Here is a 27,878-nt window from a genome sequence, read left to right as displayed (position 1 = left end):
ACTGTAAATGGTGTGCTAAGACCAAATCAATTGGATTAATAAAGGTGATCATAATACTTAGTTGTTCCAAATAATTGTGCTTATTTGTGGTAGACAAAATAGAATCATTTCCCTTAAGAATGACCTTAAATTTTTTAGTTGATGATTGGAGTGATGTAATGAAGTATTTGCTGATTTTCTTTTTGCTATGATATGAAATTCCAATGATAGTTCTCCTAAATCTAGTGTATGGCCTTCTATGTCCACCCTTGAGATCCCTTGAGAGGATGAGCTCATCGAACCCTTTTCGATTAAGGTCGATCTTTACAGTTTTTATGCTAAGTTTTATAGAAATTATTAGATTATTATGGTTAAGTCAATATGTGATGCACTTATTCAATTTCAACTTATTGCTTCTCTGCCTATTGAGTGGGGAAGAACCCATATTGCTTTAATCCCTAAGACACTTCATCTTATCTCTATTAATAATTTTAAATCAATCTTATTATGCAATGTTATCTATCACCTCTTAGCTAAGCTCTTGATTAATATGATGAAACTTTTGATCTAAAGTCGGCTACATCTTTCTTATGAGGCAAAGGGGAGTTAGAGAAAGGGTTACATCTTGTCAATTGGGACACTTGTCGCTAGCCAGATAAGGAGGGGACTTGGTTTTCGTTGCTTGTCTTGAACTACCATGTCTGGGCTCGAGCAATAGACCTTCTTTGCTAGTCTTCCAAGCTATGAGTTTAACTTATGAATCACAACTTTAAGACACTTAGCCCTTGGAAGAAAATCTAGAATAAGCCTATGAAGTCATTTCTTTTTAAGCATTTCGTTGACTTTCTTTATGCTATTTGGCTTGGGATGTTCTACCTTATTAGGAATTACTATTCCACTTCATTTGTGGATGACCCCTAGTCGTTTGACATTCTCTTGGCTTTTAAACCCACTTTTGTGAAAATTAGCAATATCCTTAAACAAAAGAAGCTTGTCTGGTTCATCTTGAACTAGAACAAGAATGAGAGTTAAGTCAAGTCTAATTTTGGTTATGTAATAGCTAAAAACATCATGACCTATCCATTACCTTTGAACTTGTCCATTAATGAATGGGTGTGGGCTCCCAATCTGATGGGCAATCTGATCTCTACCTGTATTGCTAGATTCTTGGATGACTCTAAGGACGATAGCTTAGTTGATAGGTTGGTTGGTCAGTACTATGGAGTCTACCAATTGCTCCAAAATTAAGTTTTTTTTTAGGAAGATGTTATAGGACGGCTCCTCACCAATGCTTGTCTCCACAACATCACGCTTTCTGAAAATAACATTTGCTCATACTACTCCACGCAAAAGGAGATTGTGGGCCATCTCTTACCCTAGGGCTACAGACCAGTGGTATGCGTTGACATTATTTTCAGGCTCAAAGATTGGTGGTTCTAGAGGAATTGGTTACAAGAAGGTGAATATCTAAAAAATTAAGATATTATTGCATTGTAGTATACCATTGCCCATGGCATATGGCAGCTAATGGAAGGCCTACAATACACTTGTGTTCTCTACAAGGAAAATGACCATGAATATAATCCTCTTTAGGTCTCGCCATGACCTTAGAAGAGCCCAAGCTAGCTTGCAGCCTTAGCCTAATTGAAACGATATTAAATTCTATTTATTTATTATCTATGTTACGTTAGATGTTCTATGAAGCAACCCACTCAATCAACTGCTTAAACTAGGTCGCTTAAAGGTACCATCAAGCTCAATTGCGATGGCACCTTCCTTAACCCTTCCTTGGTTGGTCTATGTTTCATTGTGCATAATTCTCTTCGCATGCCTATTCTAATGGAGACAGCCTCAACTATTATGGATGATCAATTCATTGCTAAAGAGAGAGCTTTGTTGTTCACTCTCTCTTAGGCTCGGGACAATCACTATACAACCTTGCTCATGGGATCCAACTCTAAGGTCCTAATTAACATCATTTACCACAAGTGTATAGTCATGTGGAACTGTAAACATCTTTGTTCTAATACCCTTCACACCTTAGCTCATTTGTCTCTATTTTGTTATCCCACTGCCCTAGGGCTAGCAATCACGCCACTCTTTGGCTGGCAAAGTTGGAGCAATCTTAGGGATATTTTATTATTTGGGTATTGCTCGCCTGTTGTGGTTTATATAAAATCTTATATAGGGATACACTAAGTATTGTTATAAATGCCTCATATTTTGTGTCCTCCTTTTAGGATTAATAGAAATTATTGTCTAACAAAAACATATAAAGATTTTACCTAGATTATTAATGTGAGCTATTCCATGTAGGCCAAAATTAGTGGATCACTCGTGTTTTTATTCATCTCGTATTTTGTGTTATTATATCATTACGTTATTTTCGTGCAATATTATACCCCCATGCATTATTATCTTTCATGCTATTATTATGTACTTTGTTGAAATGTTTGCTTTCGTGCATCTAACAAAATATTGGTTATAATGATATATGACTTGGAGAATAATCTCAGTGTAGATCGCTCTATGACTTTACTGGTGACTTAAGTTTATTTGAAAATCTAGGGAACAAACTTATTTTAGATCATTGTAGTGTATTTCTTAGGTAACTCTGACAGGATTAGAAAATAGTCTTAGATTAAATCAGAAAATTTTATATGGTAATTTAAATATCTCAACGACTAGAGAAAAGGACATAGTGTGTTTAATACTTAATGACACTTGCTAGCGACTTAATCGAATCAGCTATGAGAAAAAGATCCAAGCATTATCTCGAGAGTGACTTCTAATTAATGTAGAACCAACGACACAGGCTTAAAATGAGAAATTTTGAGATTGAAAAGTTAGCATGATATTATTATTAATTGCTGAGTTTTGATTTCATGTTTTACAAATTCTAAGTTTTACTAGCTTTTGGGTACCAACTGAGCCAAAGCTGTTAGCTCATAAAACTCTCTTAATATTTTAAGTATTAGTTAGCATGACAAAAGAACATGGTGCATCGAAACTCATTTTTCACTTAGAATTTAGTTTTTCCTTTAGTTTGCATTAGTTGTTTTAAAGATATTAAACTTGAGCATCTTTATTTCCTTGAGAACCCTTATTTATTGACTCGGGAGTTATAATTTCAACGAGTTCTTCTATATTTATAAATTTTTAAAAATAAACGTTAAATTTTTGCATATCTCAATTTTACCGGGGTACATGGTAGGTTATGATTTTAATTTCGGATCATGACATTGATAATCTAGAAAACTTTATTTAATTAGAAAGGTAAAAAGAATGAGGGTAATTGTGGAATTTTATTTTAATTTTCTGTATGGATAGGGAGAGAGAGAGAGAGAGAGAGAGAGAGGGGACATAGTCTAAATAGATGGGATAAGAGAGGCAGACCACAAAATCGTCCTATCTTTCCACGCCTCTGACACCAAACAGTGCTCACTCTGAGATTCTGACCCTTCCTACAGGTCTCAAATCTGCGCAAGAACTACTGCTCCAATAAAAAATATATAGCTTCCCTTCCTTACATACCCTTCCATGCATAAATTAAAAAGGTTTTTAAGTAAACCTAATTACTAATACTCGTGAAGTTTCTCCCAAGGTTGGTAGTATTAAAATAGTTTGTGGAGATTCTCCCAATGTATTTATTTCCAGCATCAGGTGAAGTGTATTTATGTTTAATATTGTGTCAATATCACTATTGACACGAGCATTCATCTTAGCAGAAGGTTAGGCAATTCCAGGATAATGACCACCATACAAAATTGTCTTTTATATACGAGATAGAAATATATATTATTTATCTATACATCTACAAAACACAATCGAATAAGACATCACTATTGACACTAGCTGTTCAATCTCAACAGCATCCACGTTCCGTCCATGCACTAGCAGTCAGAGCTTTCTTCTTGATCATCTCTCTCTTTTAAGTCTGTCTATCAGATAAACAAATCATTAATTCAATAGATGAGCTCTCGAGGTATCTCGGGCTTTAGAATTACTTTTTCTCTTTTAAGTGGTCATTCTTATAAATTATCTCATATATATATATATACGGTGATGCCAATGAAGCTGTGGATGGACTCCCGAGTATCATAAATATAGCTAATAACCAATACAAACTTCTCTTTATTTTTCTCAAAAGCTCTTAAAAGCTTATAGGAGGCTAAGAAGAGTCCAAAATTCGTACAGTGGTCCAATTTCTCTTTTTCCTTTTGGGGCTGCCAGCTGCCTGAAAAAATGGCAATATAAGTGGAGCACGGATTGTTCACAGTGGTGCTGAGCAGATCTATAAATAGAAAAAGGTCAAAATTTGGGATTACCTTTTATCATAAATGACAATGGAGATCAATTAATTAGAGTCTTTTATTTAAAAAATAAAATTAAGATCGAGTATCTAAACTTTAAGAAGATGAAAGGGCCCCCATATGGTAGTAATGCCAGATGTTTGCCAGCTTAATTATAGGATAATAAAGCCTCTTAATCACTCTTCTGGTTCTCTTGGATTAAAATTTGATCCTCGTCGTCGACTAAGTCAGCGACTTTGATAAAGAAATTTTAAATTTCTTAAAGGTTTGCTAATTTTTATGAAGAAATTTGTGTATAAATTGCTTTTCGATTAGTTATACAGACATTTTACAGAGCAATTACTATGGACTTGGCAAATTTTTCTAGAGGATTTAAAATTTTAATGTATATATCAGCAATTCATATTGGGGAGAACTAATATGATCAAAAGACTTAAGACATTGACTTCTTTTTCTTTTTTTTATCCTTCTCTTTTCCCCCTCTTGTGTGTGTGTGTGTGTGTGTGTGTCTGTGCCTATTCTTATTCCAGAATTGCTTTAGAAACTGATGCTTATAAGAGAATTAAGTACAGCAAGACTTAAAGTTTACAGGTACACTTAGATTTAGGACCCAGTTTAGGGGATAAAATGTACTTTTAACTCTTTGTTGTCTAGTGTGTTAGATGACAATTAATGATCTAATTTTGGGTCATCTCACTTTCCTAAATAAATAAATAATAAGCATATCCACAATTAAGGCTACCAAGCTGGTGCTTAAATAGTTATTCAATAACACCAGTTTAGCTAGGATACCATTAAATTTCTGCATCTCTTTATATGAATAAGTTAAGTATTCCCTCATTTTAATTCTACCAGTATCTATCATCCCTGTGTCTAATGATGGGTCCTTTTTAACCTGGGATGTACAAACCATTAAGCCTGGTAGATGGTGGTCCTTATTTATCAAAAGTAACCACACTGTCAAACTAATTCTTTTAGACAAATCTTCAAAGTTCTGAAATCAAAATTCAGAATCAAAATTGGACGAAAAAAAATCTAAATTTGAAGATCTGGTGAGGAGTCCTAATCTCTATGTGTTACTGTGCACAAAGATATGGCTACTGTTGTGAGAATCCTTGCCCTCTTTTCTATGCAGGCAGGGAGGAAGGAGCTCCAGAGAGCCTATTTTCTCCTTTTAAATTCAGAATTATAGACGTTGGAGCTCACCCTCCCAAATTCAAAGCGCTTGAGCATAGTGTATAAGATATGCATATAAAATTTAAAATTTGATCAAATATATTATGCCCCCTATTATCATTCGCATATATGGATAATTTATAAGTCAGATACTATATTTTATTCAAAATGAAATTTATATACGACACCTTGCTTTTTAGCGAAATTATAATTTACATCCTATATTTTCACCATTTGCGGATTGAGTGTCTGTGATTTAATAAATATATATAGAAAATACTTTGGATTAGATCTAAACTAACACTTTAAAAATATTCCGTTAAGTAGAAATACTTTATTTCTAAAATAACTAAAATGCCATTAGTATGACTTGTTGAGAATATTTTTATAATTCTTTTAGTATAGTTAACTTAGTCTAGATTTAGTTAAATTTAACTAATAGATCTAACAGTATGATGTTTTTTACACATATTCACTAAATTATAGAGCTCGATTTATAAATAATAAAAAATATAAGGTGTAAATCATAATTTTATATACAAATTTCTCTTACTTAAAATGCTTCCTGTATAAATGAGTTAAAATTAAATATAAATAATTTTAATATCTTTCAATAACCTTAAATAAGTCTTTTTAGATTAAGATACAAATAAAGTGAGTTAGATTTTAACGTAAGAAAAAAGGGAGTCTATTGTAGATATTTTAATTGTTTTAATTTTTAAAAAAGTAACAAAATATTCTCTATTATGTTAGCTATTGTTACGAAAACTATAGGGAGTTAAATAGTAAATATCTATATTCTAGAGTGGGAATAAAAGTAAAAGTAAAATAAATAAATAACAGAACCTTAAAAATATGAACCACTCCTTCAAACAGTACTCTACTCTCCTGTATTGATTCTACCAAGGATTTTAAACTTTTACTAAGGTGAGAATTATGTGGTGATAGGTTGATAGAACTCTACCAAATGACTGCATCTGTGAATTAATACCTACAATTAAGTGATGTTACAGCAATATAGCTGCCTTAAACTACTTATTAGGAGAAGAAACGCCGTATAAACCGAAATATAAGTATGTCGGCAAAACTCGAGAGTGTTAAAATATAAAATATAAAAAATAAATATAACGGTTTAACTTCTAAGAGTAGTTGTTAATAAAACCAGTGAGACTTATTTGTTATTGAAAATATAAAACCTCTGATAAGATTAAGATTAGATGGTTGGTTGCAGTGACTGTAAATAATAGATAGTGATAGTAGTGAGTGGCAAAAAAAAAGCTATTAATGAAATATTCCCAATTTAATTTCTGAGGAAAGGGACAGAAAAGAGGCCGGCAAAAAGAGTCTAGAGACAAAGCTACCGACAACATTTACGTGATAACGGCAACAATAACCTACGAAGGAGTGTTAGGGTCCCCATGACTTTGAACATGATAAAAAACAATGGAATAGTCATCTTACTAAAAGGTAGGTAAGGTAGTGATTTTGCTCTCTTGCTGGCAATTGATTTCTATCACTGCCCATTTTACCATGGCATTCTTGGAAGGAAACAATTGGTAGATGAAAGTCCTAAGAAAATGGAAAACAAAACATGGTAGATGAAAGTTTAGTAAAATTCCATAGAGTTTGTAAATATATCGAGCTTGAGTGAGCCAGCTATTGCTCTTTAAACTATAATTTAGGCTCAACTCGAGTGAAACTGAACTCGAGCCTTAGCTTGAGGATAAAACCGAGCTAGTCCTATCAAACTGAGCCAGGCTGAGCCCTCTATGTTAAGTTGAGTTATTGGATCTTTGAGCCGAGCCTAAGTGAGTCGGCTCTAACTTAGACTCGGCATGAAATTTACTTTTTAAGTCCAAAGCATTACTTAGACTTCTTTCAGCTACGCATGAACCGAGTTGCTTTGCCACCCCTACCTACTCCTGTTTGGCAATTACTACAAAACAACATATTTTTTTTTTATTATCCAAAGAAATAAAGTACAAAAATTAATATCACATCTACCTACTTAATTGATGTAGGATGAAAGAAGGCCATAAAAAAGGAGTTCCATTATTGATCAAAAAGAGTATCTTGCTCACTAGATGCTTCCTGTTCCTAATATATCCAAGGCGGACAACCAAAACACTAGCAATAGAATTCGCAGGAAGTGGGATATGCTTCTTACTGCTTAGGAAAGGAAGAATCTGATGAACTTTGTAGTACATAAAATGGTGTCCTGGACCATCAACCATGATACAACAACCGAACTCGAGCCGGCTGTCAGACAGAGACAACCACAGCCTGGAAATAAAACTCATGGACCATTGGATATAAATAAGCCATTGGAGTCGTAATGGAGGACCGCGGCTGGGCTGGCGGAAAAATAATTGTCCACTCAAATATCAATGATCTCTTCTGGTGGCCCTCTCCAGTAGTAGTTTCCATTGATCCATGCCATGCGTGATCGATTTTTTACTCGTTGCATGGTACACTGCTGACCGTATATGTCGATCCAACTTGCGTTCTATGCCATAGGACGTGCGATTCACACTTGAGAATTTACAAACAGTAGGTGAAACACTCAGTTGATAATTGAATGGGCGTGCAGCATCTCCAGGTGAAGGTGAATATGTGGACGTTTACTTCGTCTTGTCAGAAGATGTAGTAGGCCAGGGACTTTTACCGACATAAAAGATGTAGAAGAGTTTGACAGAAATGGAGGAAAGTAAACAACCTACTATTTGCTCTTCCCCATTCACTGTAAGAGATGTACGATTTATCCCTTGTGGTTAGGTGTTAATTGATTTCACTCCTCTATAATTTTATTTATATCATTTTATCATAGTCTACGTGCAACCGATAACATCTTTATAATATTTCACTAAACTATATGTCAAATTTAAATATATTTATTAGATATAAAATTATAGAAAATTGAATAAACTTTTCGACACATTTTAAATAAGACCGATTGAATTTCATATGACAAAAATAATATAAAGTATTTACAACAGCACTACACTGGAGAATTATTTCTGATACTGCTTGCGAGGAGGTATATACAAAGAAGATGATTACACCTTGTCCTCTATCTCTCTCTCTCAAAAATGAGGGGGAAAAAAAGAGAGCAGATACATTAAGCAGTTCATGTCAAGGATATATACAAGGGATTATGTCTGTCCGTCCTTATGATTCTGTCAACTACCAGATCTAAGAGAACCAGTACTGTCCAGTGCAACAGCTCTATCTTTCCTGCTCACCAATACTACGAGCAAACTCCAATGCCCTCTAACATTGCAGGTGCAAAACCAAACTCATTTCTATGAGTTATCTATTGCTTCTTGACCTTTTGACAGACTTCCAATTCTTGATGGCAAATAATGTGCTATAAATGCTCTGGCTGAACATATTGTTGGGAGACCTGAAATTCGTCTTCTGAATCTCAGTCTATCTAAATGGAAAAACTAGAAAAAAGAAAATAAAACCCAACTAAAATCTAACTTCTGATATCAACAACAAGGTCAATTTCGAATTTTCAATGCTTCTTATCAAGTCCTGTGATGCTTTTTCCTGCGAACATTAAGTAGGGTCGGCATGTGATCATCGTCTTGCGAGCTTGGAGAGGACTCACCCATGAGCCACTCCAGTGCTTCAGCTGCCGCTTCCTTCTCTGCGAGCTTCTTGTTGTTGCAAGGCTGCCCAACAAACTGCATGCTGTTAAATTCAACCATTGCTCTAAACTGGTTGTTTTTGAGCTGCTTCGTCTTATAAATCGGATTGTTATGGCCAGCTCTAGTTAGCAGTGTCTGAAGCTGGCTCTTGGGGTTATCACCTCCGACACAAGATCTTGTAGGAAGCAGCGACTTCACTTTCTTAGGTTTTAGCTCCTGGCGACCAAAGACAAATTGGCCACTGCATGGATCCTCTGTGACTAGTAGACGAATGGCTGATAGGAGTTCTTCACTGTTTTGGATGTCCATTCTAGGATTTTGAAGCTGTTGTCAGGAACATAAACCAGAACCAGGTCATTCATTACTCATTATAATAAGGTTACAAATAGTAGAGCCAGAGTAGAATTTAACATATACGTACATTGAAGTGGAACAGTAAACTAGCTAGATGCAACTGAATGAATTTTCTGTGACATCGGATATTCTCAACTTGGACTTTCATATAAAATGAGTATAACAATTAAAATTTTAGTTTAAGTGCATGGATAGATCAACTATGTAATATTGCAGAGGTGCTCATTGTGAGTACCCTGTTCCATTTTCTAAGAAGAGTAGACAAATGTACAGATTTCAATGCAATCTCTGAGGATAATCAAATTCAGTTCTCCTTTCTGTGGCGAACAGGAGAGGGTCAACAATCATTCCTTTGCAATCATATATAGGACAACTATCATAATTTAAGGAAAATCAACAACTAAACTTCTTGCGCTAACAAACGAAACATCTTTTAGTTATTAATCTCCACCTTATTGTTAAGTAGCCTAGACCAGGAAGTTCTTACTTATAGGTCACACTGAAGGATCACTTACTTTATGGTGGATTAGGTCCTCCAGCTCTCTCTTAAGGTTCAGATATGTAAATGCTAGATCAGCTTTCATAAAGAACTCCAAGTAACCCCCAAACATTTTCAAGTGTCCATCCTACAAAAGATGAAAAAGATCGCATAACAAATCATAAGATGCAAATAGGAGATACACTTGCATGTTCAGATTTATTGATGTTAGCCAGCAAACAAAAACTTACTAAGCCCCCTTGTGAGATGTTTCCTCCAAAGAGCATCAGCACAGAATCTGATACTGCTGTGGAGTCACGAAGAAACACCGAATTTACCTTCACCTTCTCATTAAATACTAACCACGGGTATGGTATCTTAGCCTCCCGACCATTGACAGAATTCTGAGCAACAGGAGCAAAATGAACAGGACTATTACCAAAATGGGAAATAAGTCACATTAAATAGAAAAGAGTTCAATTCACTGCAGCGTATCATGGAATTAAGACTACACCTAAATATAAATTAGGAAATCCACTTACCGAGTAAAGCATGACTTGCCCGTCCTCCATTGTCTTCAAAGATATGGACTTTTCCTTATTCTATGAAGCAGCAACAGAGTCAATTAGTTTCTTATGGATAAAAAAGTCAAGAAAAGATGTTGCGCTTTAACACTGCCATTAGCATTAACTTAACAGTTCTAATTGGCCAGTCAACTGCATCACTGACAACTCTGGCTTCGTAGGAATTGAAGATGGCTGGGTAATAAATTACGAAAACAAAAATTTCTCCATACTGAATGACTGAAAATAGGCTCAGTATGTTTGAAAATTCAACTTGAAATAGAACCAGTGACTCTAAATACATCATACTGGATAACTAAATTGATTCATTATGTTTGATCAACTAACCAGGAACTGGCATGATAAAAGGTATTAAGGTCTCAATGTCTAGAACTTGTGGACACATGAAAATGATAGTGATTAAACACAACTCACCACAACTGAGCAAACTCCAGGATACAGGCCTGCACATATAACTGCCCGGATGAGATTCTCATCACGACTCCACTTGTTGCACACGCTGAAATTCTCATCAACCAAGCCAGTATCCTTCAGCAGAAAGAGAAATTGCTTTCGAAGTGAGTCGATTGCCTTTAATGTCTGAGCTGAAAGAAAATTCCTCCAGCAATACTCATATCCAGAATGCTCTCTTTCAGAATCCTTCCATCCTTCATATGCTCGAATCAAAGCAAGATGGTCACTGTAATCTCCGCAAGAGAACTGTGCTTTTGCAGAATCTGCAAGCTGCACAGGGAAAGCTGCATTAATAAGGAACTACAATTGAATAAATTAACAGACTGAAATGGACTAAATAATTTGTCAATAGAGTCGTAAATTCTGAAAGTTTAGAGACTAAAGATTTCTTGTTCATAAAGTCACACAATAGAATTCCTAGTTAAAGTTCATATAATATTAAATTCCTAGAAATTCAAGTGTCACAATGCAAGAATCATTAATGACTGAAATATACATGCATCAAACATTAAACAAGTGATTTCAGATGAATCATTTGATACTTTGATTGATGCCGCACAATTTAGGATTAGCACAGTTTAATGGTAGCAACAGAATCTTTCGAAAAGAGATCTGACTGGAACTGAAATCAATAAATACCCTTGACACCTCCACTATGAAGTCAGTGGAGGAATTTTAGGGTCTGGTCGTAATTCCCAGCAGTAAATTGAACGCATGAATATGTTTGATTCCATGACTCTGTAAGTTTCTTATTGGTCAAAGTAAAGGATAATTGCCAGGAAAGGAATAAGTGAATAACCAAAGCTTTGGAAAGAAAGATATCAAATTTATCCGAATTCCCTATTCTTTAATAATGATGTTGCTGCCAAGTGGCAATTTTCCTACTAGAAAGATAGCTAAGAGATCATTACACCATGTGTGGCAAGAGAGGAAAATCAGAGCACTTAAGTTACTCATAAGATTTTACTTACATCCTTCTTATCATATGGAGTCAAAAATGGATCCCTGACACTGAGACCAGCAACAATTGTCAATACTGGATCAAGACAATTGAATATAGCCCCAAAAATAAGCATCTTTCCTAATTTTGGTTCCACCGGAAGCATTGACAAGTGGCTTCCTGTCAACAGAGTCGAATAGTTGAAATGACAGTTGACTGCACTGCCTTAAAAAGCTACAGCAAGGATGAGTTAAAAGCTATCTTGAAAAAGGGAATCTGTACCTAGGAGAGTTAATTCTTCTTTCTCGTCCAGTGCTCCAATTACTTTTAGATATTCAATGGCATTCTCTACCTGCAATATAAGTACAGACGGGTAATTTTACAATAAGCTAACAACAGTACATTATTGAGATTATTAAGGTAGAATAAGACAGGTAAAGATAAATAAGAAGCCAGATCATGAGATATACTGGTAAAACATTGATAGGCTACATATTTAAATAATTTGTTACCAGTAAAATGAATATGTAAAATGAATGAATAGAAGTACAAAAAAAATTTTCCAGCCAAGGATACCGATAGTGGTTCTGGTGATTGTAAAGCTCTGGATAATAACTCCGAGATGCTTCCAAGCCGTAAACTTTTTATTTGCAAGCAAAGAGATTGTAATGGTGTTCTTAGAAGCTCTGGCAACTGGTAATCAGCAAACACATCATATACACATCGTGGATAAAGATGGTAACATTCCCCTGGCTGGACACGACCGGCTCTTCCTCTTCTCTATATGACCATATAGAAGAAAACAATACTTTTTATGTATCAAAAAAAATTGCAGAACTAAGGTGACTGGAAAAAAAAACCTATGAAACTAATATATTTCAGAAAATCAGATAACAATAAGCAGCCTGTAATTATCTTCCAGTTAGTTGGTCTGCCATAACTATGAAAAAGATGAGTGGCATAATATATTTCTTACTTGTCGAGCAGAAGCCTTAGATATCCATGTAGGAAGCAAACAAGGAGTGTTGTTTAGGGCATCATAAGATGTCTCTTTCGCCTTTCCACAGTCAACAACAAACACCACATCGTTGATTGTAATACTAGTCTCAGCCAAGTTCGTTGCAAGAACAATTTTCCTTGCAGCATTTTCAGGCTTGTTGAATATTAGTTTCTGCATTCCAGAAAAGAAGAAAAAAAAACTCAGAATCATGGGCATAAAATGCAAGCAGAAAAAGGTAAAGGAGAAAAAGTAAAAGAACACAACAGTAAGGTGATAGTGATATAAGTTCTGGGGATATGAGTCTGCACAAAAAGGAAGCTTTAGGCTGAGGGAAATTAGCATGCAAATACTTGCAACAAACCTGAAAGTACTCAAAATAAAATCTAGTAGAGAACCTTATCATAATCACTTTCAACTGTACACCAAAACAATGTTTAAGCAGGCACTTCTCTAGCCAATGTCTATGTATAGTTAAGAAATAAGCCATATAAATAGATTTCCTTCAATATTTATTCAGTATGTATAAATGTCAAATTCATCTTAGCTAGATTCATAAAATGGTGTAATCTTGTATTGATGAAAAAGATTCAGCAGCTTAATGCACATTGAGTTGAGTCAGCTCAACGTATAGAAATTAGAACAATCCATTAATGACTTCTCTCGCATCTGGATTTTTGATTTGAACTACTTTCACATAGGCGAGGAAAGTCACCCATATTTTTCCTTATTTTCATACTTATATGGGAAAACACATGCATGTTATTTTGCCGTGTTTTAAGGTAGTTCCTCTTAAAAGACCTTGTCCAGGTGGAGTTGAAAAGAATCAACTACAGAGTTCTGAGGATGACCCTTAAATTTGAGAATGAAAATTATTTAAAAACTGAATATAAAGATTCTCCACAATAGATGATTGATCAGCCGATATCTTGTTATCCAAGGGTTCTGCTGCTCGTGAGGTAGTAAGATAAGCAAACAATAGTAGTACCCAGCAGTGGATTTGTACTTCTTTTATATGATATATGTTGAGTAATGGATTCCAACATACATGGTAATTTTAATTTGTATAGTAAAGTGCATATTACAGGTTCACGAGATTCCCACAAGAATAGTCAGCATGCAAAATACATGGCTGAAGTACCAAAGTAAAGAAGCAAACACTCACCTAACCTTCAAATTAGTAGCAAAACAAATCTAGCAATAAATAGAGCTAAATAAAATGCTAGAAGACTCTCCACTAAAAGAATTTGCATTAAACCAATTTGTATAAGAAACAAAAAGAAAAGTTGACTCAGTTTTACTTCTATGAGTCCTCATCTTGTCCACAATATAAGTTGGATTTATCTCATAGTCAGAATGCATTGGCATTATTTAGGACTTGCACTAAATTTGAGAAACAATGTTACACTGACATAACTAACAAATATGAGCATTCTCATCAGAATATAAGTTCAAAAGCAATTATGAAAAAGCAGAACAGAAAGTGTTTCTGATGGAGCTTGACCAAGGCTAACCATAACAGATAACTCGAGAATCAGATCGGATAATCAGAGAAGATGAGAAGTTAGAATATCACACCTGTTCTGAACTAGCCATGGAACCATGACATGCAAGAAGCAAAACTTTGGTGGGATCTCCAAGAAAGGGATTAGCTTGCAGCTGCTCTTTCAGAGAATTAATGTCATCCCACCCAGTCATGAACACTAAAACTGCACCAGGTCTTTCTTTTTGGCATATATGACATAAGACACTCTCTATTAAGTTGAAGCCAATCGAATCAGGATTCCAACATGATAATGATTCACGAGTTCTTAAACTATACTCCCTAAAGTCAGCCGCTTCCAGTGCATCCTGTTTAATCAAAGTTAGTAAGAAATAAAATCTTTTATGCGAGTAGCTAGAGTTCGCATACCTCAACAACAGAGGCAATTTGGCTCTTCCTCTTCCTCAGAGCTTGCTTTTGCATTTTCCATGATTTTTCTTGTCCATAGTCATCAATCTGATTGTATGGTGTCAATCTATGCCCAGTCATTTCCAGGACATTTTCCAGAAAATGAATTCGAACAGGGTACGTAAAACCCTACATAAAAATCAGGAAAAAGATAAGTCACATATCTCGTCTCAGAGCAATAGTTCATGTACTATATGCAACAAAACAAAGGGAATGCAACTCAGCTCAAGAATGAAACTTTTCTATTACATGTGCACCAAGGAAAAAAAAGGAGAGAACATTGAATAAAATTATAAATAAGTTCCATGGAAAAGGCAAACTCCTTCATGAACACAATAAGGCTGATCTAAGGCGCTTTAGATGATCAAAGCATCTTCACTAAAAGGTAAAACACAAACTGGTGTTACCATATTATCTCCGGATAAGGAACTATCTTAACTTTCCAATTCAGGAGGTAGCACATACATAGGCGGCAAGAAATGGTACTCCCCTGTGACAAATAGCATGTGATAGTTCGGAACCTTGTTGGCTTGGGTTTACACACAACACATACGGTCAGCATGGAGTTGGCTTGGGTGGGCACGGGTAGCTAAAGTGGTGTATGAAGATACAATCCATGTATTGGTGCCAATAATTTAATTGCATGACACATATCGACCAATGTAGACTTTGCCGACTGACACAACAATCCACGCTTAGGTGCCTCCAATTATGAGTCTTCTTATCTTTTCTCTTTGCTGGTACACTTTCTCCAAAAGCCATTATCTTCTTTACTGGGAACTATAAGAAATTGTCAGCTACCTATCCTCCTACAGATGTACTTCAGTTAGATCCTACATAAGCAACCAAGCAATTGCACCACCTAGTTTCAAGGTTACATCGAAAAGACTTCTAAAGCATAATTTCACTTTCATTAACATTTTATCCTCTTTAATAGAATTATTTAGACTATGTGACATTAAAAGATTCAAAGATAAATCTTGGATGTAAGAGGAAAAGGTACCTAAGTACATGAACTATTAAACTCCATTAGTGAACCAAAAATATACTTGCATTCCACCTTCCTAGATAATCATTCTTGAAGAAGAGAATTGTTACATTAGGACCATATCACATTCATTCTGTTGCTTCTTTTACCAAATTTTTTCATCCTGAGAAGATACAGTCAGCTATTGTCTAGGCAAGACACATTGATGCTTAGGCTTGCTAAGGAAGCACGACTAGAAGAGTACAATATATGACTCCTACCATATACAATTCTTCCTAAACAACTGAACTGAGGAATCTCTTTCCAACAATTACATATAGTTATTTCACTTAAGTAATTATACATAAGCACTAAGTGCTAGGAAACTATCTTATCTTAATGACTGGTAACCACATATTGACACTGCATCTGAGGAGCAGCAAACGAGAGCTAAATGTTTTCTTGTATTTAACTGTATTTGTTTATCTAATAGCTGCATTCAAAACTTGAAGAAAGAACCTACCTATCAATCTTGTGTAAAGCATGCTGAGTTGGAGGGGAGGACCCCTTTGGTAACCAATTCTATCAAACAGTACCAGTCTACCAGATACTAGACTTGATAAGACACTACATGTCCATTTATTTTGAGCACTGAGATACAAACCTCTTCTTGAGTTTGAAGAAAGAACCTACCTATCAATCTTGTGTAAAGCATACTGAGTTGGAGGGGAGGACCCCTTTGCTAACCAATTCTATCAAACAGTATCAGATATTAGACTTGATAAGACACTACATGTCCATTTATTTTGAGCTCTGAGATACAAACCTCTTCTTGAGTTTGACAGAGTCCTCCGTTTGCCAAGATGACGAATTATCCAAATAAAAAAGATCAAAAACATAGAATGCTTTAACATATGCCAATATTATTGTACAATCTAAAGACATGAAGAATAAAACCACAGAAGCATGTGCTGATATGCTTATGGGTATTTAATAAAACCTACTGAAGCTTATATTTCAAGTGCATTTCTAAAACACAGTTGATGATCACCACTCTAGAAGTTAATATGATATTAGTCAATTAAAATCACTTGATCTACCGTATAAAGATATCCAAGACCTACAGTAATATGGTTTGTCTTTTATGTACTACAATAAAATGCAAGGAATGTCATTTCTTCTTTCAAAGAAATATGCTATGAGCCAACATATATGGCATCAATTTCCAATCTGATTTCTCGTCAACAGTTTTTGATTTCAACAATTTCAAAAGCATGACCTCTCCCTTCCTCAGAATGTCCACTGCATTATCAATTTTATATCTATCATCTATGCTTGTGTCTTTCTCCGACATATAAATAATATCTTTCTATAGTATGACACTGTCACATGGAAAACATATCAGAAGTAATTTCACACTTGGAAGTAGTCTATAGTCTATTTGCATTCACAACCCATCAAATATCCCTCCCTCCTTATAGCTCTTCTAGTTAAAATAACAAATAAAAACTGGCATGAACTTCTAATGAGCCATCTGGCCCCTTCCATAGAGCAATATTATGGCACCATCCAATTAGGTAGGTGCAATATGCAATATTGCAATACCATGCAGTGCACAACTTATGAATGACAGGAGATCCAAATAAATCATTAAATATTTAAATCATGGTCTCTTACTGATTTGAGATATGACATCTCACAATCAAGCATAATCATATAGTAAATTGATTAGAGAATAAGTCAAACAGAATAAAGATAAATGAACAAACTTATGACAGAAGAATCAGGCTTAACTTATGGAATATTTAAGTAACAAAAATAAAGGGCAGAATATAGACAATAAGACTGGTATTGCTTTCAGAAATCTAGACCAATGTGCTTACAGGTATGTGTATCATTGGAGCCCCGCCAAAGTAGGAAGAGAATAGCTCAGCATTGAGGGTTGCACTCATCAATACTAGCCTAAGTTCAGGCCGACGTTGAAGGAGGTCCTTTAGGACAATGAGAAGGAAATCTGGCAACAAGTCAAAACAATAGATCAACTTCACTCTCCTGGAAATTAAGATCTAGCTTCACATCATAACAGCGACGTATTATGAATGAACAGAAGCACCTTCATTCATGCCACGTTCATGGATTTCATCTACAATAACATGTGTTATGCCTTTCAAGTTTCTGTCCACTAGCAATCTCCTTAACAGGATTCCTGTAGTACAGAATAGTAGTCGAGTATCTCTCCCTTTCATACCTTCTAGGCGAACTTTATAGCCAACCTATAAAAATTCATTCCCACAAGGTGCATTGCATAACCAGAAACCATACAAAGGGCATTGGACAGAACATAATTTGTTATACCCAAACTAAAAGTGAAAAGTACATGACCTTCAAAGCCATTTAAGGATAAAAGAAACTGACCGATTCACCCAACTTTTCTCCTCTTTCAGCTGCAACTCTTTCAGATACAGCCATAGCAGATATTCGTCTAGGCTGAGTACAGATAATATTACAGGAAGCTCCACGAGCAGCATCTATCTCAGACTCTAAAATGTACTGAGGAAGTTGAGTTGTCTTTCCACAGCCTGTTTCACCTGAAACAACAACAACCTGCACCATCAAAATAGAAATTATTAATACTTTAATAATTGACAAGACCAAAGTTGCTCTAAAAACTCAGTATCAGAAAAAAAAAAAAAAGAGGATACATCAACTGCAACTTTATAAGAAGGGGGGAAAGAACATGTAATGCAAGCAACAAAACGCTAGACCCTGCATCTTCATGAGTATGAAAAAAAGAATACTTGGAGACAGAAGAAACATTCATAATTAAATATTAACAGCCAAGTCAAATAACTATCAACAGGCAGAAGACATCTCCTAGATAGCAAGACCAACACAACCTTACGGATGAAGTTTGTACTAACTATGGACTTCAATTTACATATTTCTGCTATATGAGATTGAAAATTCTGAACTAGGATGGTTTCAGTCTTTCGGATAGGTTGCCACTGAGAATTTAATGCATGATATAGTCATATAGTAATACTGGCCCTAGATAATCTAGTCATTCTATTGCGTATCTTTTAGTACAAGATCTTGTCCATAACTTTAATTACTCTGGATTTAATATAAACAACATGTGGTTGACATTGAAAAGCTAAGAAGCGACAAAAGTATATCATAAATGATGCTTATATAAAAAACATATTAGCAACAATAGTTTCAGTCTCAGATCAGGCGAAGCTCTAGAGAGAAATGTATTGTGAAATTTTTCAGAAGAATGCCACAACAGAAATCTTTTCCATGTGGATTGCAGTTTTACATCAGTACCAATCAAAACCAAAATGGTAATATTTGAACAAAACCATTATACATTTAGGATAACCACATTTGTCAACACAGAGTCAAAAACATTTTAAGAGTCCAAAAGAAGAAGATATAACCCAACAAAAATAGTGATAATATGCACTTGCATCAGGTGGAAAGCATGCTTAATGCTTTTAACTGATCATAATTTCATCAACAGCATTGATGCAATAACTTCATGCTACAATAGCTAATGCATCAAATGTGGGGGATTACAATTCTATAAAGATTTGGATACAACTTATCATGTGTAACAGTAGATATAGCTTCTACTATCTAATGACGAAAAAATCTGTCTACTTGTAAGATTCTAAAAGCATTGTTGCAAATTAAAAGACAGTTGACATGATTCGTCAAAACAAATACCTGATTTTGAGATATAGCAGCTAAAAGTGACTCTCTTTCTTTGTAAGCAGGAAGACTTCTTCGAAATTCTATCATCCTTTGACCTTCTGGTGATTCCTACAGAAGTAAAATTTGTCAAAAGCTGCATGGTTTAATTAGGGTGGTTGCTAATGAAAAGATATACTTGAGCATTCAAATATTCAATTATCTCAGAAGTTAATTCTGCCAATAATATGAAAAGCAAAAGGACATTTACAATAACCATGTCAAAAGAAGGTCAACAGTGTTTAGATAATTACAGCAGATAATATCGATGAGTACCTAGCATTCTATTTAACAAGCCAATTACAAATTTGAATGCAGCATTGGCTTACTAAACTTGAATTTCATTAGAAAGAAACAGAATATCTACGAGCACCAGAAAGAAGCAATCAGTTGTAACCAAATTAAGGGATAGATTATAAAAAGCCAAAAGTTTATACAGGACAAGCAAGAAATTGGAAGTCTTAATGAATATTGATCTGTAATTCTGCATATTTGATGCAATTCGCCATATAAGCATCACCAATATAACTAGCTTGATCTACAAATATTATTGAGTAGTTTACTGATAATCTTCAAGAAGTTCCACAAGATGTAAAAGAAAAGCAATAATTTGCTAATATCTGAAAACATCGAAAAGTAGAAATGAAGATAAATGTGTCAGTTGAAGGCATAACCAAACAAAACCAAGCTAATGTATCTAGCAACAATAAATAATACAACAAGATGTTAGTTTCATGCATTTGCAGACCAGAATTGCATAGACACAAGCAAAAGTGTTGGACTAGGGTGTATCCAATATTGCTTGTGAAGAGGTAAAGGAATCTTAGAAGAATTCATGCTTAGTAAACATTAATATTTTAAAATCAAATTCATTTCAATTTTATAACATGGTAAAAGCACCATACTCTACTAGTCTAGTACTAATAAAAAAAAAATCTCCCGCAAAGTGTTTCATATTCTATGATATGTATGATTAGTAAATTGAATTCCTTTCAGATTTACAACATAAAGTATGTGGATATTTTGTCAAAGAAAATATCTACACATTTAATGCCAGCAGATTTACAGCTTTGACAATTATAATTATATAGATTTATTCCTTCCTTAATTAGGATATACTAGCTGTATGGTATATTTAAATAGGTGTATATATGGTAGGGGCTGAATATATTTAGATAGATGTACATAGAGTAGGGGCTAAAAATCAGCTTGTATCTCTTTCCAAAGATAATTTGTAAATTGTCCATATAATGGGAGATTGTCAATGAAGAAACACAGACAATTTTTTAAAACTCTAAACTGTCATATTTAGTTTGAGAAGGCACTGCAAATTCCATAGCAATATTATAGTTGTATATAATCAGATTCAGCATCGTCACTATACCCTGTTACCCTTGAGTGCAATATTATGGATCATACACATAATATTGCCACCTAAAATTGACCAGTCAGTCAAAGCTATGAAACTCTATGAAAATGCAGAAAGTTTTTCATCTCCACACTCCATCCTCCAACATCATTATCATGGGCATCACGTCAAGGAAGTTGCAAACTATTTGGCCAAAATTAGCTCTTTCCTTTGCCCTGTGATGCATATCTAAGACACAAGTTATGCATATAACCAGACAAAGTTGGATATTAGCCAAATCAATGTAAACCAGCTAGTTGCAGATAGTATAATGCAATTCTAGCTGACATAAACCTGCCAAGACTGTTGCTGACTACGTAATTGCAAGCTCCTTCTTCTTAGAATCTTCTCCATCACAGCACTAGTGGAAGTGTGTGGGTCTTGCTGCTCAAAGAGGCCTTCATCAGTAGCAAAACTGTCAGAGCTGCTTGATCTTGAAAAGGGAACACTTGGTAAACTTCCTCTGTTTGTACACTTTCGAGCAAGATACTCTTCAAGCAAAGCATCCACTTCTCTATGCAAACCAACAGGTAAAGACACCTACCAAAAATAGGTTCAGTAACATAAAATAACATATAATGTTATTCCATCATTACTACAACTCCCTCAATCCATACCATAAGAGAATTCAATAGAGATAATAGTCTTGGAAAACAAAATAAACTGACAAGAAGCTTGAAAAGAAAACAAAAATATATAAAGTATAAATAGCTGTTTGGAAGTACCTCCCGTTGAGGCCTTCTGTCATCTAAATCTGATCTGTAGTTAGGAAGTGGCGCCTTACTGAAAACAACTACCTTCACATACTGGCGACTACAAAACAACATTGGTCATGCCTAATAAGTGACAAATCTCTGAAAGGATGCTAATATTAGATGAAAGAATGCAAAAGTACCTATATAAGCCCATTCTGTTAGCTAAAGCTGCAAGTTGCTCATAGTCACGTCTATCCTTTCTTTCCCTTGATACCACTTCTTGCTCACTTTCATTACGCAGAAGCATGCTTAGTTTCCATTTCCATTCATCAACATTATCAAGAGTGGAGGCACCCTAATAGATTATTTATACATGAGTCTTAAAAATTAAATAAAAGTACAAGCTTACTTAAAAGTCAAAATCCAATGAATACCAAGTTATCTCTCATAAATTTCTATAATCGTCATTATAATCACCATAATTTTGAAAATAATAATGTCTAGGGTCTAATGCTCCAAAGAGTAATTGCATCACATCATTCATATCAAATAGATCTTGTTGTTTTTGAGGAAAATAATAATTAATATGTGGATCTTGTGTTTGAGGATACTGAGGAGGATAATAACTAGCATATGGATTATGTGATTGTTTCAAACAATGAATACTTGATGAACTATAATTTGTTGGAGTTAGCTGGAGTGAGATTTGCATCGCCGGAGTTCGTCGGAACTAGATCTCTCCGTTAGAAAGTGAGAGTGAGAATAAAAAAAGAAATGAGTGAAAGAAAGAGAGAGTGAGAAGAAAAGAATAAAGAGAGAAAAAGAAAGAGCTTAGGGACATTAATAATTGATGTCTTCGGGTCAGATCCATAATAGATCTGGCCGGTTTGTTCAAAACCGACGGATCCTGATCCGGATCGGGATTGGCTTTGATCCAACGAACCTTGCATACACCTAATTACTTTCTACATAATTTTTAATCAACTTAGAAAAGGAAGACATTGGGCAAGCTGCAAGCAATCTATGAGAAAACTGATAATTCTACATGACCTATGTTTGAATTTGCTGACTGTTACGTTTTGGCATTAATACAAGTAATTACTTTACTATACTAGTATCTTTATTGTTTATACTTTATTCTCAGTGTGTCACTCAGTATTATGACACCATGAGTTCCTCTAAGCCAATTTGGCAGATATGCTAGAAGCATCCCTTGTTCCCTACCAATTTTAACCGAAGCTTGTTTTTTTTTTTTCATTTCAGATTCTGATGGTGTTTGCAACTTTGCATGACCAAACTTAGGTGTTTCATCTAGGTTTCAAAGTATCAAACAGATCTTCAGTAGATGAATCGACTCGTGAAACTTTTGAAATTGCGATATATTTCCATAAAATGTCTTCACATGACTTTTGTGTGTTCAGGTATATTGATTTTTGTTAAACGTTGGTGCATTTAATGGCATAAATTAAGTGGAACAGAGAGCACAATTTTACAAAATATAGTTTATGCATAAGTAAATTTGGAAAGACAGCCGCACTATATAAAGGTAACAACCCGAATGTCATATTTGAGTCAAGTAGCTAAGTTGATTTCAACCATAATTATACCAAATACATCAACTACCATCACTGATAGAGTGTCATCACCCTAGGACTCCAGAAAACAACAGGAAGATGTCAATTCAATACTAGCAGGCAGAGTCCGTTATAAGTTTTTTCTCCAGTTAGCTACCTCCAAAAATACCCAGGCAATAAGCTAAATAATAACTATTTAGTTTTCTTTGTTCCACCAAAATCAATCGATTGGAGCACTGTAGAACATCTAAGTTAATTCAGAAATGTAATGTAAGCTATATTAGGTTAGCAAAGAAACCCCGATGTTATAACTGGCTCAAGTAGCTCACTCGATTTTTTATTTAGAAATGCATCAAAGTTACTGTCAAATACTGGAGAAAAAGAATCAGAAAACTACTAGCAGTAATTAAAAAATCAACATAATAAGTGATCACTCTTTTATTCCAAAACGGAAAAAAGCTTATAAATTCATTCCAAAGTGGAAGTATGGAAGAAAGGATTCTTTATCGTAATGCCTTGTTACGTGTTAAACTTAAGACAAAGCCAAACGTTTCAGCTTAAATTCATCAAAACCCGACCTTCCCGGACGTGGATGAGCGCTCCAAATCCCGATCCGAATCATCCTCCGACCACTCATCGTAAGTGTACCGTGAGTAGTTCGAGCTCTGCTGCCGGAAGCACGGGAATCCGGAAGTGGCGGAAGCCGCATCGGCCGTCGGCGACTGCGGGTTCAGCGCAAAGCCGCCCTGGCCGCATCCGTCGCGCCAATCGAATCCGACGGATCGGGCGGAGACGATCACGGAGCGGAGGCGGGGTATGGGCGGCACGTAGACGCCTCCGGCGGGGGAGTTGCCCTTCATCGCCGCGGTGGAGCAGGAGCTAGCGCTAGGGTTTCGAGGAGGTCTGGGGTTAAGGCTAGGGTTTGGGAGGAGACGGGGACGAGAGCGGAGGCGGCCGCGGAGAAGAGCGGCGAAGAGCATGATATGGCTGCTCGTTCACATCACGTGAGCTCAGCAGCCTTTTATATGCCCAAGAACGAGGAGTGGTGAGGGATTGTTTGTAATTTTAAAATTGGATTTTGAAATAGTCTTTTCCCCTGTTTTTTTCTTTTCTTTTTTTGAAGGTTAAAAAATGGAGGGGAGAGGGGGAAAGGCGAAGGATGTGGTAACTGGTAACGGTGGTCGTAGAGGATCCGGTGCTTTGGGATGGGGAGGGAAATTGGAGTAGTGGTGAGTAGGATTTGATGACGTGGTATGATTTGAGTGGGGAGAGAAGAAGTTTGATATTAGTAATGAGGCTGCCGATGAAACCGTGAAAGGTAGTTTTACCTGTTAGTGTGTGGATCTCGTTGTGGAAGTTAACGACATAAATCCGACCTAATTTTTCATTTAGCTTTTCCTAAAAGTTTAGCCCGTGTTTTGAGTTGAACTTGGTCGAGACTCCATACACTAAGTTGAGTAACTAAATATTTTTTTATTTATTTTAAGAAAATTTATATATAATATTTTGCATTGCTTCATGATTTAGTGAATATATGTAGAAAATATTCTAAGTTAGATCTAAACTAATACCGTAAAAATATTCCGTTAAGTGGAGACTTTTTTTTGTAATGACTAAAATGTCTTTATTTCTAAAATAACTAAAATATCCTTAGTATGACTTAATTGAGAGTATTTTTATAATTTTCTTAATACAGTTCACTTAATTTATAGATTTGATTAAATTTAAGTAACTGATATAACGTCAGGATATTTTCTACATACATTCGCTAAATTATAAGATTTGATTTGTAAATAGTAAATATATATGACGTAAATTATAATTTTATTAAAAGACAGTGTTATATGCAAATTTTCTTTTATTTTATTACTAATCAAATTTACTACCTAATAAATTAGATATAAATAATATAAATTCAAATGGGTTCCAACTTTATCTTAACATAATTTAAATTTATCAATTTCATTGTTCTCAGGTTCTCTCTCCCTTCCTCTCTCTCTCTCCTCTCATTCTCTTTCATTATGGCTCACAAAAAAATAACATTGAAAAAATAAAATTTGTACACACCAGTTATCCAAAAAATTTAAAATATATTATTTAATATAATTTACTGATAAATTTAATATGGGTTCAAAATGAAAACCCTGTATTTATATTTTAAATTTAATAATAATATTTTGATAATATTTGCATAAGACCTACCTATTTTTTCTTTAAAAAAACATTTTTATTTTTTTATATCACATCAAAATAATAATTACACTCCTATTTCAAATGTCCACTCATCTATTTTGTATCAAGATTGGTCGTTTTTGTCTGTATTTCGTAGTCCAGTCAAGATTTTTTCAATTTGTAAAGATTTGTGGAATCATTTATTGAAAAAATCATCTTGATTTCGTGAGACCATTTAGTGAGAAAGTCATTTCGATTTTGTGGGACAATTTAATTAGATTTCTATTTTTTTCAATTAAGAATATTTGAACCAGTAGTTTGTATAGTTATATTTATATTTTAGAAATTATTAGTGAATGTGAGAAGATATGAATAGTGGTAATGTTGCTTTTTATAATTAATAAAGTGCTTGTTGTAATTATAGTTTCCCAGTTTATTGATAAAATTCGTTTTTATTATTTTAGTTTCATACCTTATTGCAACTTGTTATTTTAGTTTCGTAGTTTATTGACAACATTTTTACTTGTTATTTATATTTTAATTACCAAATGAGACATATATCTTATATATTGTATACATATTCATGCTAATTGTTTGAAATCTTATATTTTTATGATTTATGCAGATAGTTTAAATTAATTTAATGACAAAGACCGAGAAGAGAGATTTCATTAATTGCGATGATAATGAAATATGTGAATTGAAGGAACTTTAACAAAGTTAAACCCTTATATCAAAGAAAATGAGAGACTCTGATGATAAATTTCAAACCAGTTAAACCCTTCCATAAAAGAAAAAATTTGATAAGATCACGAGGGATTTAATTCTAAAAGTTGGTGGAGAAAATACATGATCTTTAAATCATGCATATTTACTTTATGATGTTATACAAGTACAATAAATGAGATGTTCAAGTCGGTTTAAGATTGACATATGGAGGTCGAATCGAAAACACCTTTTTTTATTTGATTTTTCTCAAGTTGCATAGAACATATCACTCTTTCGAGAAGTAATTAAAGATGAAGGACTAGAACAATATTTGTTTATGAAAAATTTAAGTTTTAGTTGAAGGTAGTGAAAACTACTATAATTCTTAGATTACCTATGAACAGTGAAAAGTGTAGTTTTCGGTATGAGCAATCTAAAGAATGAAAAAATGAATGACGAATGATATAACATTTCTTTTATAAAGAGATATTTCATTTGTAAAATGATAATAACGGAAAAGTAAATAGAGATTGTAATGAAAAAGGTGTCACCCTTAGACAATAAATAGAGCATTATGATTTTGTTAAAGTGTATATTTTATTGATTTTTAAATGATAATAACGGAAAAGTATAAAGATTGTAATAAAAAAGTTGTCACCCTTAGACGATAAATAGAGCATTATGAATTTATTAAAGTGTACATTTTATTAATTTTCAGTACTATTTTATTTTAGTATAGTAATTATACTTGCCCCTTAGCTTATCGCATATATTAAAAGACTTCAATATATTTGTAAATATAATTGGAGATTTATTGTCCATGAGTTTCTCTTTTATTCACTTTGATTGACAATTGAGAATGTCAACTCTATAAAAACAATAAGGAGTATAGTAAATAAAGTGTACATAAGTAAATATTGTTGTATTGACAATAATCATGATTATGTGGATGGTTATAATTTTTTATTTTAAATTCTTTAACTATCTTTACTTTTCTCATCATAGGTTTTATACATTGTTAAATTTGAAATTCAAGTTTCCTGATATGACCCCATAATATTTCAATAGGCTAGTGTTATAGAATTTAGGAAAATCACTCTCAATACCGCAATGCATTCTTATGTAAACTTTATCTTTTGCAGATCCTTCCTCCCATTTATTTTACTTAAGAAGTAAAAATAAATGGTTAAATGATCAAATCATGGCTTAGGTGAAATTTTGCATGAAAAAAATTTATATGCTGCCCAAACTTCAAAGTCAATCTTCACTAAGCAAAGCACTCTCCAAGTTGAGAAAAGAAAAAGAACCATCCATGTAAAAATTGAGTTTTACACTAAATTATTTGTATTAGATTATCAATAATATAATATATAAGCAAAATTTATTTTCTTTAGGAGGAATCCAAATTAGGGCTCCCGAATGAGTAAAAATTATTATCTGTACGAGCCAAATGGGACAAGAATCATCTATCCGCAATTTAGTTGAAGTTGTGGATGATTTGAAAAGAGAGATAAGCTAAATGTCACAAGAAATTATCAAATTGAAGGCCAAAAATATCGATATATTTTGAGGAGATAGAAAATGACAAGACAAATAGGATTGCTTAGAGGATTGGTTCAACTAGTGAGACATCTATGGTGGATCTAAAGGAAATGTTCAGACTTCGAAGAAGTCTTTACATGCTTCGTAGCAGATCCACCAATATTGAGGTGCTTGAATATCA

At 34.3% G+C, this 27,878-nt stretch overlaps 1 protein-coding gene across 1 annotated transcript; it reads right to left on the bottom strand.

The window, feature by feature from the left end:
- Window positions 1–8,406: 8,406 nt before the first annotated feature.
- On the bottom strand, window positions 8,407–24,318 carry LOC140765138 (DExH-box ATP-dependent RNA helicase DExH3-like). The gene is made up of 19 exons (XM_073104075.1): window positions 23,854–24,318; window positions 21,902–22,056; window positions 21,732–21,819; window positions 21,301–21,546; window positions 19,575–19,670; window positions 18,261–18,449; window positions 17,959–18,118; window positions 17,729–17,859; window positions 14,840–15,007; window positions 14,506–14,778; window positions 12,907–13,101; window positions 12,507–12,710; window positions 12,213–12,282; window positions 11,962–12,110; window positions 10,952–11,260; window positions 10,496–10,555; window positions 10,205–10,357; window positions 9,991–10,101; window positions 8,407–9,445 (listed from the first exon to the last, which is right to left on the bottom strand). The coding sequence occupies exons 1-19, from the start codon at window positions 24,253–24,255 to the stop codon at window positions 8,999–9,001; spliced, it is 3,606 nt and encodes a 1,201-aa protein (XP_072960176.1). The 5' UTR covers window positions 24,256–24,318; the 3' UTR covers window positions 8,407–8,998.
- Window positions 24,319–27,878: the final 3,560 nt, after the last annotated feature.

This window comes from Typha angustifolia, chromosome 8, assembly GCF_048772165.1.
Source record: "Typha angustifolia cultivar Huaian chromosome 8, ASM4877216v1, whole genome shotgun sequence".
Taxonomy (NCBI): Eukaryota; Viridiplantae; Streptophyta; class Magnoliopsida; order Poales; family Typhaceae; genus Typha; species Typha angustifolia.
The sequence above is the reverse complement of the archived record's forward strand: the minus strand, read 5'-3'. Positions and strand labels throughout refer to the sequence as shown.

Coding starts and splice junctions, on each gene's coding strand:
- LOC140765138 (XM_073104075.1), bottom strand. CDS start 24,255: ATGCTCTTCGCCGCTCTTCTCCGCGGCCGCCTCCGCTCTCGTCCCCGT. Junction 11,261..11,961: donor CTCCATATGATAAGAAGGAT/GTAAGTAAAATC, acceptor TTCCCTGTGCAG/CTTGCAGATTCTGCAAAAGC. Junction 10,556..10,951: donor CTGGAGTTTGCTCAGTTGTG/GTGAGTTGTGTT, acceptor GCTGCTTCATAG/AATAAGGAAAAGTCCATATC.